The sequence below is a fragment of the Opisthorchis viverrini genome (assembly GCF_000715545.1).
Source record: "Opisthorchis viverrini unplaced genomic scaffold opera_v5_158, whole genome shotgun sequence".
Lineage (NCBI taxonomy): Eukaryota > Metazoa > Platyhelminthes > Trematoda > Opisthorchiida > Opisthorchiidae > Opisthorchis > Opisthorchis viverrini.
Window position 1 is genome coordinate 389441 of NW_008751812.1, and position 13631 is coordinate 403071.

At 44.0% G+C, this 13631-nt stretch overlaps 1 protein-coding gene across 1 annotated transcript; it reads right to left on the reverse strand.

Annotated features, from left to right (window-relative positions):
• Window positions 1-6185: 6185 nt before the first annotated feature.
• T265_07037 (hypothetical protein) lies at window positions 6186-11222 on the reverse strand (the record flags this gene model as incomplete). The annotated part of the gene is made up of 3 exons (XM_009172461.1): window positions 6186-6387; window positions 7484-7906; window positions 10857-11222. The coding sequence occupies 3 exons, from the start codon at window positions 11086-11088 to the stop codon at window positions 6242-6244; spliced, it is 801 nt and encodes a 266-aa protein (XP_009170725.1).
• Between the last annotated feature and the right edge of the window lie 2409 nt (window positions 11223-13631).

The window sequence follows — 13631 nt, forward strand, 5'->3', positions numbered from 1 at the left end:
TCGCCGTTCCGTCTGTTCAGATATCTCCCTGACCGTCGGACTCAGTTGTATCGGTGTGCTGCCGTGTTCGTGGGCCGATAGGATTGAGGTATTGATTTTCACTTGCCCGTCATACACCAAAAAATCGAGGAGTGACACATCTATTGTTTCCCGTGCAATGGTGCGGACGCGAAACACAGGTGCGTAAGTGTGCACATTCATGTGAAATGAAGACGTGAGGCTGAATGAGTACCCTCTACCGCTGAACCATAGTTTGCGTGCGCTCCCCTCAGCGCGCGCAGTTCAGTTGCTGCACACGCAGTCACCGGTTCGGGTGGGTAGAGGAATGGTGCACAACTTTTTGTTGTTAATCCTGATCACCTGATGGAAGCTGCAAACCACTGACGAATTTTATCTTGCAGCATCCACAACAAAACGTATACGAAGGGTATTTCACTATAATCAACCATGTTTGACCGCTTTTCACCACGATTTACTCCATTCATACCATGTTCTGCCCAATGTCTGAATCGCAAAAAAGTTTTACAAATGCAGATGATAGTAAGCATACTCGTGACCAAACGGTACAACGTTCACTTAGTAACCGGAAGGTCAGCAGTATTAATCGATCCCGGAATAAGTAATTCTGATTATTCTCTCTGCAGTGCTTTTTTCATTTTCAGTATAGACTGACCCACTTGCAGTTTAAAATCTCGATTGAATTGCGGATCAGAGAAAATCCTGACCAAACGGCTGTCAACACCACAGCATACACATCCACGTTTAGTGAAATTAATGTTTTTTTTGCAGTGTTTGATATTCATTTCAATAAGCCACACTGGTTCTAAAAATTCAAAAAATAATTATAAGTTTGCTGTTGACTCATTTTCTAAGCCACACGCCCAATACGAAAGTGCAGTCTTTTCCACCCAGGATGAGGGGACTAAAGGGATGAGAGCCATGTGTTTGAGACGATAACCCAATCAGTTCACTGATCTTGAATCGTCTTGTCTCTGTGAAACTGTGAGGAATAAGACCACCATGCAATAGCTTTGATGCAGGATCACTGCGTGACATAGCCATATATGTCAGGGTCACCAGACATCGTTTTTTCCGTTGGTCTCTCAGTCGCAGAGACGGCTGTTACGACGGTGATTGAGTGAAGACTTTGATACCTCGTTGCCAAGTTATGGATCGTCTCCATCCGATATAAGGCTGAGCAATGAGGGTTACACGGATTAAGCGGTCTTCTGAAGTACGAATTACATTGCCTAACCAGCATAACTCGGAGTGTGACCCACTGATGCGCCTTAACATCACTTATCCGTTGTTCCTATCAAAACCATACAGTGATTCGGAGGTACCGACGGTCTTCCAGGGTCTGCACACAGTGACTGCGTCTAGGGTCGATAAAGTAAAACTGGTCGCACGGTAAAATCTAACTCTGACAGGCGAAGTGAGTTTGGCAAATGCTGCCCTAGCCCTCCCGAATCGAGACTGATTTCATGCCTCGCCAGTTCACTGAGAGCTATGAGTATAACTGGTGGCAGGTAGCAAGGATAACCATATGTAAACTCAATAGAGTCATGCGGCCTGCCTTTACTACAGTGTACTCATATACCGTTGGGATTGAAGTTGCGGAAAACCCGTTTTCATTAAAAAGGCCTGTGCATAATATGCCTCCATCGTTGACGTGCAACTGCAGCAACTGTGACCAAGGCCTATTTTCAGGCCGCACACGGAAGCCTGGACACTATCAGTCCGGCCTTGTCACTCGCATCCAGTCATGCCTGGCATGACCGTCTGACGGGCCTGTTCAAGTCACTCGGATTTTGCACCTTTCCTGTCGAAATGAAACGCAATTCTTGATAATCTACATTATTGGCATCAGTTATCCGATTTAATCCGAGTGTCGGTTGCAAAAAGCTCTATTTCTGCAACATATCAACTAATCGTAGTTTAAGTTAAAGTACGCTTGCGTATGTGAGCTTCGGTAACAGGTTCATCGAATGTTTCTGTAACTGAGTGAGCAGCTCGCATTCCGAAAACAGGTGCAAGATGTGCGCACACAAGAAGTTTTCACTCCTTTTCACGTCGACAGATGGCTATCAGGACAGCTCATGAATGCCTTTTTAAAAACTTTCAGGATAACTGAGTATAAATTGAGGAATCCAGATGTGACAAAGTCATGGAATCATACTGAACATATCATTTTGTTTACCATCCCAGAATTTACTTCAACCATATTTGCAGCTTGAATTCAGTGGTGGGGTTGACAATGAACGAGAGAATTCTGACGAATTGACAAACACACCTGCGTTTCTTTATCCCCTCCCTTCGGTTGGTGGACGCAGTGAGCAAGTAATCCATTCAAGGAGATCATTACACACCATAATCGTAGAGTCATTTATTTGCCGAATATTTATAGGTCTTTGTCGCCCCGTTCGCTTCAGCTGGCTAATGAAAGTCATAAAAGTCAACTTATTTTCAATGCTGCCCTCCGTCAGCTTTTCGCTGCCTCGCAGACAAGAGAAATACTTCCTTCATATGAATCACTGTTGACCGTTCCCTACTCTTGTTAGGTGACAATCACTTCATTGAGGTCAAGACTAATCTGTCCCATCTCCACAATAACTGAAGTTTCGTTATTATTGTCTCAGTCTGGACTTACTTCTATGTCTTGATGGTTTTCTCGATCGCTGTCGCCAAGTGAGCCAAATTCTGAAAGTGTTCACCCATGAATCGGATAAAATGCATTTCAGGCTTTTCCGGTCAGCTGTATATTCAAGCGGTACAACAAATCCTCATGAACCGTTTTCTATGTCTGTTGGTAGTGTGAAGAGATTTGAGAATTTTCAGTGGTGATTTCATCCTGTAAGGCTAATCTTAGGTGAAAAGTCGAGAAGCACAATTCAGATGTTTCGTCATTATTGAGAATTATCAAGTGTGCATCTCACGAAACTCAGGGAGCTTTGAAACTGCGACCTCGCGACCTGTATTTGAACACTTAACCATGAGCAACTGATTGGCAGTGTAGTTAACTCACACTTAGACAGAATGGCGCCACTCATCCTTTAATCACGGAATCCAAATAATGTGATCACGTGCTGGCTGGCTCCTCGAAGGTTTCCTATGTGGTCGATTACATATTTGAGCAAAATGTGTGATTTGCATTCGAAGAACCAGACAGACATGCAGTCTGCAGGACGGTGTGTCCACCGGGTGTTGGAAAGTTTTGGCTAAAATCGGTGAGATGGGTACTATCGGTATCCGCCTTTTTACATAACGACCTCCTCGTTTACATCAAACGAGAATCTCTTGGATAAGTTGTCCTCAAAGCACAATATGAATGTGTTTAAGTACAGGGAATGGGGTGTTCGGGCAACTTCCTTGAGATGTCCAAGGGAACTGTACTTGTCTATTACGAGTTGTGGGTTCTTCGGTCTTCATACTTTCGCAGAATAACAAAGTTACTCCATCTTCAGGAACTTTATACCCACAGACTGCCTGCTGCTCTCTTTCCAATATCTTACTGGGTAAAAATATCGTAACATGGTTTCCCCTGCATTAAAGATATGTTTATTGCCACAGTTGACCAACATCATTGAGGTGGCTTCGAGAAACTCATCAACCTTTTCATCGCGCTCTCGACATGTGAATAGAAATATCGATACTGACACAGGTAATGACCACAGTCACCTCATAGATCTCCAGATCCTGGCATCTTCCCAAGATACGAAACGTTATTCTAATGACGGAAAGTTTGTAGTTCGCCCTTGGGCCTTATTTTCGACTATGATGTGACGCGCCACTTTCGCTGCTCTGAAGCAGCTTCTTACGAGCTATGTGTTTCCGAGTGGTTTTGCGAAATACTTACAGATAACGAGCCACAGCTCCTGGATTTGACAACTGCTCCAAAATGCCTACCTTCTTGGCGACCGCCAGACTCTTCGTTATTGTACGGGATCATCCAACCCCCTCAGTAGAAACCAAAACACTGAACACCAAACTATTTCTGCTCAGTAAGCTGCAGTGACTTTTATTTAATGCACTTACAGCCTTTACACCTTCCCTCGACTGATCGACCAAACCACTCTAGTTACTGAATCTTTCTTACTTTTGGTCACGCAAATGGCCGTTGTTGAATCCGTCCAAGTTGTGGTCATTATAGTCATTATGACTATTGTCTTTCGCTGACAAGTTTGAGAATATTCTATCCTGAATATGAATTACACAAATATTCCGGTTTCTAATGGTAAACTTTGCACAAAATTTTAGTGCATCACTATCATCGACACTTGTTCGTGGTATTTTTGAACATTGAAGCATTGGTGGTCTGAGAAGAAATCGCCTCTGACATTGGTCATTTTATGGGGGCGGTTGCCCAACGGGTTAACCTGTGTTTAATGGCAAAGATCAAACACAATCAGGAAGAATCAGTCTCGGTTTTCCGTAAAAAAATATTCAAAGTTGACTTGATCTATAGACATACTTTCGGCACTTTGTGGACAACAGGGCTCAGTTAATGTGCACACCACGGATTGAATTAAGACCAGAGTACGCACAAGGCAAGGACTGGACAGGAAATCAGTAACACTCGGCGTGGGTAAGTTGCTTATTAAACCGAATAACCTAGAGTTCTCATTTCCGTTTCATCCCTCCTTTATTCACTTGTTAAGCCGCCTGCGATGACCAGACTGGTCACCGTGTTTTCGACGGATGTTTAGCCACAAAATTCGATCATGTCATCGGGGGGGGGGGTTGTTATTGAAATGAAATGTGGTGGAAACATGATTGTCCATCACCAAACCGGAAGAATTAGATCCTCACTTGGTATTTACTGCAGTTGCTAAGGCTTACAAAACTAATCGTTTAGTCATTGTCACCACGACAAGGTGACGGCTTTAGGTCGGAAATCGTCTAATGTTATCGAGGGATCATCGTAATTGCTTGGGAATTGGATGACAAAGAAGTAAGAACAACAAATTTATTAGTGTTGCCGTAAAAGGTATGTATGCAGTTCAGCCATTGGTGTGTAGAAAAAGGCAGGCTTCTTCTTGGCACGAAGATTTTTAAAAATAACTGAAGGTACACTCTACCAAGGTCACTTCAGTGGTCATCTGTAGCCTTGTCGAGTTAAACGCACACTTGGTTTATGACCATTGAAGCATACCATAGAGAGACCATCAGGTGTGAAGCAAGATTCCGAACATAAGTTACTGCGCGACTTCTCGTCGTATCACTCAAGGGGGGTACCTACCAATGACAAAATGTCCACAACCACTGTCGAAAGTGAAAGCCATTTATTGATTACCCGGGCAACTGACTTCGCTTAGTTAACCTGGCTAGCTCCATCGCTAAACTGAGTCCATAAAGCTTCCTTCAAAAAGTCGTAGACTGTCTACACTCCTAGTCCATTTAGTTAGCTTGCTCTGATGACGGTGCTTCCAGCTAATACTAGCTGTCATCCAGGGTCCTTACAACAAAACTCAGATGCCGATCAGATATGGTGATCGTCACGTTTGCTAGAGGGTTGAAAAATGTTCATTTGGTTGACCTCGTCTCGTAGAGTCCTATGGAGTGAAGGGAATAAAATTCAGTACTTCCTAACGGATAAAAAGACGCGCCAATCTGCGCAGGTCTTATTTCGTTGGTTATCTATAAGTGTAGGGGGAGCAAAGTATAATACGTGATTAGGGGTTTCTCGCTCACTTGTTGCCAGCCAGAAAGAATCCCAATGTAAAGTGAACTAGAAGCTTCTGATTCCGTTGCTTGTTCGGACGGTATTTACGAGGGAGGAGCACTGTGCTCAGGAGTCGGGCAGAGCGCCCTTTATCTGGTTGTGAAGAAAACTAGCACATCGCCTGCTAGAAAGTTTCATATCGGTTATTTACCTGGATAGTTCCGGTCATTTTCACCGGTCTACCTGAACCCAAAGGCATGTAAGACTCATAGTTTGTTTTACGGGCCACAGCCCACCACAAATAACTTTACAAACAATCCGCGTCGAAGGCCAATGGGAGGTAAAATGCTCCGATATTCTTGGAGTAGGGATAGCAAATCTGCGAGAAGACGATACCAATGTATGCACATGGAACTGAAGAGCAACATCTAAAGTCAAGGATTCGGGCAGTTCCAACAGAGGAGGGCGAGAGTCCTGATGACAAAGACCATCCAGCTTAATCGATCAGGAACAAGACAAGACAAATGTAAAATGAAGTGTTGTATGTACAGAAGAAAGTGCAAGAAAGACAGTGCAACACTATTGAATATACTTCTTCATAAACTTCTTGTGAAACTCTGAACGGAGGGTGTCATTTATGAAGCCGCGTTTGGTATGATCAACTTCACCTCGAGCGCAGTTTTTGAACACAACATCATCATCCCAGCGACGTTTGACCTTAAATTCTAAAAAAAACGACAAGGATGAGGCAAGTGTAAGCGCTGTGAATACATTTAACCTATCGGCACGCAGGTGCATTGAATAGCCAAACTCGCTCGAAAAGGGATCGACCGCTGATCGCTAAACATTTCTGAAGTCTGAGCTACTTATGAGTAGCTCAGAGCTGTTGTTGCCAGTTAGGTAGCTGATCCAGTCAAGTGCCCAAATTTCGTGAATTCGGTGCAAACCCGTCCAAGTTAAAGAGTGTTAGAGTTAATTGGATAGTCTAGTTTCTCAGTTTTCATTGGCCACGTTGAGTAGCCAGTGTCAAAATACGGTCCGATCTACTGAATCTGCACATTTTGTTGCTGATTTTATGCAAATGCATCCGACTAAACCAAAAGCTTAATTTTCCGTTCTTTTGCGTATGGCAGATTAATGTTTTTAATCAAAGCACTTCAAGTATTGTGCCGAAAGGCCTAAATGAACAATTTTATCCAGGCTAGGATCCATAACCACTTAAAATGACGACGTGGCAGAGACGAAGTGGTGACGACCCGGTGGAGGCGACTTGGTGAGGCTGACTCTGACGTAATGCCGTTCCTAAACATTGTCAGTATGGTGTAACTTGTGAAAAAACGGCAAGGATGAAAATGCCTAGCCATGAGCTCTATCTCACTTGATCGGAGAGGAGATGAGATTATCTTGTGGCGTATTGCATACTGTTTATATCCCAAACACCTCCGTTGTTTTTATGGTTCATATTCGAGTACCGCAGGTTAGCACGTAACACACTCATTCGCAATGACCTACACAGGGAGACGTGCAGTCAGTTGGTGGACTTTGGTACTTATCTTCGGCGATATATCAAAACCCAACTATACTGTGATAGAAGCGCCAAAAAAGATAATCAACAAAACCGCAGACCATCGAGTCTTCTCAAGAAACATAAACGTTTACGTGAATCGCTGCTCTCAAGAGGGTGCGTCTCCATCATCCTAATATTGTGGTAACCACAAGATATTTCCTCTCTAGGAAGAGGGATGTTATGATAGAGCACGTTTTATGCACTCACTCCGATTGTTTTGAATACGCATTCACGGAATAACGACAATTACATACCTGATGGACCACTTGCATTCAACAGAGGATTGCCTCGTAAGATGTTCTCCATGCGAATTGTCTCCTCAGCGGCTTTACGCTCGACAGCTAACCTAGCGGCCTCTTCAGCACGCTCACGTTTAATTTTAGCTAATTCAGCGAGTAGGAGTTCTTCATCTTCATCATCATCCTCGTCGTCGTCCTCGTCATCATGCGCTGTATCATCTTGAGCGTCGGTACCGTTGACCTGAGTATCGTTGGCATCTTCCCCGTAATCCTCATCCCATGGATCATCGGCATCGAGGTTAGCAGTGGAGACAGCTGCTATGGTTTCAGGTTTAGGCCGTTTGATAGCACTACCGGCCGTAGCTGAGGCTGAATCAACTGCCGTGCTAGTTCGTTTTTCGCCCGGTGCAGGGGCTGTTATCGAAGCGGTAGCGGAAGCTAGCACAGAAATCAAAAGATTAAGAAAACATCAACCGAAAGAAGGCAAACTAGTGTCAAGACATTTTGCCAAAGGTAAGTTGTTCGAGTACGGAATACAGACACCCCAGTATAGGCTATGCGATGTCTAAAATAAGCAAAGCAGAACATATATCTGAGCCCGAAAAAAAGTACGATTAGAGAGTTTTTAATGATTTCGCATAGGTCGTATTTGTTAAGTCCGTGATGGGGTGGGAAGCAGGTCTAGTGAAAAACAAACATGAGATACTAAGGTCTGTTGGAGGGAAACAGCGAGACAGTAAGCCGGATCGCGTGAACTTACTTCAATCTAGGTGGCCCCAAAAGAGCAAACTGTATCAGGCTGACACAACTGACCTACTGTTGATGGTTATTGGACAGATGAGCTGTGAAATCTTCACACAAGAGTTCCGTATTTCAAGTGAACACAAAGTCACTACACAGAACCGTACAGATCTCGCCACAGATTATAGTGATCACAACTCCTCTAAACGAGGCGGCAAACCAAAGGTGGCAATAACGCGGTAAGGACCCCACCCCAACACAAATGGCCGTTAGAGAGAGCAAGGACGACGAAACTCCTGGTATTAAACCTGCCAATCTACTGCGCAGAGGTACCAACAGTACTTGAGATGACGCGATAAGTGTCCAGACGCCCAAGAGACCCACCTGTTGTTTCGAAAATCAAGAGCGTCGGTAACGAGAGAAGCGCACGTTGCAGTTAAATAAATTCACATTTTAACCGATACACATTTATGATATGATTGAGTTGCACTCTCAGTGAAGAAAAACTGTATAGTCCCTGTCCCAGATGCTATAAGGTGCACGAATATCGTGGGTACAGACCAAGNCCCAAAGAGACCCCCCTTGTGTTTCGAAAATCAAGAGCGTCTGTAACGAGAGAAGCGCACGTTGCAGTTAAATAAATTCACATTTTAACCGATACACATTTATGATATGATTGAGTTGCACTCTCAGTGAAGAAAAACTGTATAGTCCCTGTCCCAGATGCTATAAGGTGCACGAATATCGTGGGTACAGACCAAGTCATGCACCAGACGAAAAACTGAGCTTTACTAACGGAACTCGTCTATCAACCATGGTCCGTATTTATTCTCTGGCGAAGGGATAACGTTCTAATACGACCAGAAGACAGTAAAATGTGTCCCGCGAAGCAAATTAACCTCTGACCAAAAGAGAGTACAATCCTTTCAGTGTAAAACAGAGGCATATGCCAACATCCGTAGTATATACTATTCGCCGGAGATACTTACATAACAATTAAAATTAGTGCATACATAGAGGCTGGCGCCATAGTGCTTTGAAACTACATTTGGTTAGACGCTCTCTTAGTCAGAGACTTCTGCCAGCTTATCAGCTTCAGCGTATTTTTTTCTTCAAATCATGATCTACCGAATGAACCAAAGATAGCCCCTAATTTGATTCAATCAAGTGACTGTGGTCCTCCTCGTTGTGCAGTGTGACCGAGTGGGATGGTAAGGCTTTGCAGATCCATCCCAACTGTAAGTTACCGTGCTATACGGTCCACGGGTGAAGTGCTGATGCATTGCTACCTGAGGTGGACCGATCTGTTCAAACGTATAACGAGTGCGCTGTTATCTAAAACCACGCACTGAGTGGTAAGATGGGATTGACAGTAGGATTTTCGTGGAGAGGTAAAAAACGCACCACTGGAGATCAAGTCAAATTCCACCGCCAGAACGGAACCGACCCTACCACAAGTAAGCTGGTAGCATGTGTGATGATGATAATGTACACTTTAGTGCAAGAGTACAGTCGGTTAGGAAGAGCACAAAAGCAATGCTGGCTTGAACTATGATTCTAGGCAGTCTGACTGAACACAATACAGAAGCGAATACAGTTATGTAGGCACACCAAAAGTAATCCGAAAATGTGATACTGTTTGAGTTTTGCTCAGGTTAACACTAAGATCCCGTGCTGCAGGGATTCATGATAACTTGGGTAAAAGATAGTCTATTACATATGGGTAGTTATAAGTGTGGTTTGATTCGAGATGTCATGTGATCGTCCAATCTCTAAAAGATATTGAGGAAGGAACTCCAGCAAAGCAGGCCTCTGAATATTTCAGCACCAGTAAAACACTGGCTTCCAGTACGATGAAGAGGGGGACATAATATTTCGAAAGACATGTAACGAAGGGGAGCACGAAGACGATGATACCGCACCACTGCAGGTAGATTGACTTGCTTTATAGACAGTGTTGAATAGCATGTTTGAAAGCAGCCAAGGGTCGGGTGTCCCTTCAGAAGATAAGCCAGATGAAATCAGCCCACGTCACTGCTATCGTATAGTTTACGCTGGTTATGAATAGCTCAGACGGTTTAGGATGAGAAGAAATATAGTTTCACGTGTTTGTTGCGATGTATCTGGAAAGAGCAGTTGAAGTGGTGACAGACCATCACCAGCTAACTCACATGGTACATTTGCTATGAAAACAGCCTTTCTTGGAAACAGAAAACAAGCGTAGCTCCTCAGACGCCTTCCTTAGGATAACTACTTTCGGTTATTTCCAATTGTGGAACGAAAATCTCACAATTAGCGACAGTTTTGGCATTTTTTGTCAGTATTTTTGAGGTAAGGAATACCGTAGGTTTGATATTTAAAAAAAAAACAGACAAGAGAGGAAACCGAATTTTAAAAAAACCATAAAACGGTAAACGAGTACCCTTCAAAGCCTTGAGACTTCCTAAGTTGGGGGTTGGAATCACAAATATACGAAAAGTAAAAAATAACGGAAATGACCATCCGTAATCCGCGATACAGACTTGACATCCCCAGCCAAAACCATCAACTGCATGGCTCTGTGTAAATGTTTATTCAGAGATAGAGAAGTAATATCACAATATGGGAGCGACGTTTACTCAAAGGTAAACCATAATATAAAACAAACCTTTCCCGGTCTTTTCCAGAGCCAGCCGTTTTTCCTTCTCTTCAAGCATCCTTTTGAAGTCTTTTCCCTGAAGGTCCTCTGGGCGACCTTGACCTTCCTGTCGAACTTTGAGTTTTGTATGAGATGGTAGATCTCGGACAGAATACTGCTTTGACATGGCACTTAGATCCCCTTCCCATTTACCCCGTCCACCTTTCGCTGAATCCCATGTTGGACGACCAGCAGTTGTCATTTCTTACTGGGTATGAAATAAGCTGAAAAAGGCAAAGAATGATATGATAACCTTGCCCACAGTACACCAATGATCCGCTAAAATACCTTGAAATCAGATAACCACTTCAGTTAAGTTTCGATTTCCGTTTTTTCCAACTTACTTCTGCCGGGTAGCTCGCGAAAACCATTTATGCTCAATTGCGAACGAAGTTAAATTATTCAACTTGGTTAGACTAACTTCACACTTCAAATCTGAGAACCGACCAATATAGAATTTCGGGCCGAATGAAACATGAAGTGGATTTTGCGGAGCATATTCAGTTAAGGAAAATTGTGAACGGGAGATTCCAGTAATTCTCTGACTGATACTAATGTAATTTGCAATTGGTTGTATTTTCCCGACATGTTGTTCAAGCATAACGGTAGGTTGATGGGAACTCGAGGGCTGCAACCTCTTCGCGAGCCCTTACCAGAGTTTTCATCGGATTCACGAGTAGAGTTTTACATTCAAAGAATCAGAGCACAGAGTGCATCAAAGCTCTTTAAGTAATGCTGGTGAAAGCGCATCTAGCCGGATAGCCCGATGGCGTTAGGAAGTAGGGCATATCAGTACTTCAAATGAAGTGGAAGCTGGAGCGAGTCGGATGAAGAGCACAGATATAGACGCCTATAGTAGACTGAATTGTGACAGAATATATTCTGCCCAGATTCAGACGCTGGTTTTTATTATATATTCCACTTCCAACATCATCTTTGATAAGTTCTTTGCGGAGTGGGTGAAACCTTGTCTGTACACTCCATGCTGCACTAGGCTCTTTCATTTATGGGCATTTCTGGTTCCACCATGTCTTCCTGTCCACACACGGGCTCCGTCTGAGTTACCACCGCTATCACTATGCCGTAAACTAAACTTGTCAGCAAACAGCGCCTTGCATGAATCGAAGCGATCAACCTGTTACGGAAGTCTACTGCAAATAGGACTACACATGATCCCTCCGTAGTGGATAAGAAGCTGGTTACTTCTAGATAATATGCCTCTTACAGAATCAGTGAAACAGTAGGTTGGCGCACAGGCAAAAATTATAGCAGTTCGACCGATCCGTCTTTCTTGAAGTAGACAGATGGACGATACAGAGGTAACTATTTGCAGGCATCCAATCAAGCGAGGAAGTCTCAGACCGGAAGCTACGAGCTATACCAACATCGGCGCAACCAGCTAAGACAGCTGAAGTTTGTGGTAGATAGTGTCCAGGCAGTGCTGCCGTAAGCTTAACGATTGTATTTGGATCTTGTGTAACGGTTTCAGAAATGCAGCAAAAGTATGTCCGTGGTGTCAAAAGCCCGCACAAGAGTAGCCAGTTAGCCAGTTTGTTTAAGCATCCAGACATTGAGGACGGCAACAAAAACGGGGAACGGGATCGAATCAGTGGGGGTTGTGCAGATGTGAGAAGTAGCGCACCAATAGTCGTTACCTTCGATGTCTGACTGACGTGTCTAAAGGTAGACTCTACGGAAGAGTGATCATCAAGGGGGGCGGCACCGGAAGTAACAGAGAATAAAGAAAGATCAGAGATTTCAGCAGTCATGTTTTCACGGATCGGCTCCGATGGATGTGGCTATCAGTTACCAACAGAGAGCTTCAATTAAATATTGCCGTTCCTCCTGGGGTACGTAACTTCACTCTTATCATGCCATTTTAAGGGATCGATGATCACATTGCTTTCTGTCAGCACAACGCGTGCCGAAACAGGACAACTCTATTCATCAACTTCAAAGTTTCAGTAGCTGAACAATATCTAGCTGATCCGGTTGGGAAGCAACTGGAAACACGGTCATACTGATGACGAAAATTGACTGGGGGTTGAATTGAAGTGAGTTCAAGAGGCCATGCTCTCAGCCATCCCACTCGACCAAATAAACACTGGATATTGTCAAAATCAGAAAGTCTGACTGCGGCCAGAAAGGCCATACCAGTAAACAGAGACTGAGATGGCGCACACAGATCCCCCAAACACCAGACAGTCAAAAGTTTGTAAAATGACAGGACAGTGGTAGATTTCGAAGTTGGGGGCAACAGCCTCTCCTTCTCTTTGAACCGGTCAAAAGAAAAGGGCCAATGAGAACGTGAGTGTTGTTGTTGCGACTCGCCTTCCAGGATGGAAATCGCGTGATCCACACTGCGTCTGGTTGGCGATGTTGCAAGATTTGGCTGCCAACCGATGTCAGTGGCGTTCTTGCTGTCAGTTTCTGTCCAGATTACCTGAGTGAATGTCTGGAGGTGTAGGCACCTCGGAATGATTGTATTAAGCTAGCACTAAGTCCCTCCCCCATCCACCTTTATTCTTTTCTTTACAATAAGGCTTTCAAATAAGTCATGGTTGTACGGCAGTGAAGCATCGGTGTTGAACACTGATGTCATCCTGTCGATGATGATGATGATGATGAATGAGACGATGTGCGAAAAAGACGGACCGGCAACTCGCCTACAAAGTCATCGTCTTCAGCGATCGTCTGACCACTTCAAAGAACAGTTCAACTGGTTTCCCGCAGCACACCCACTTG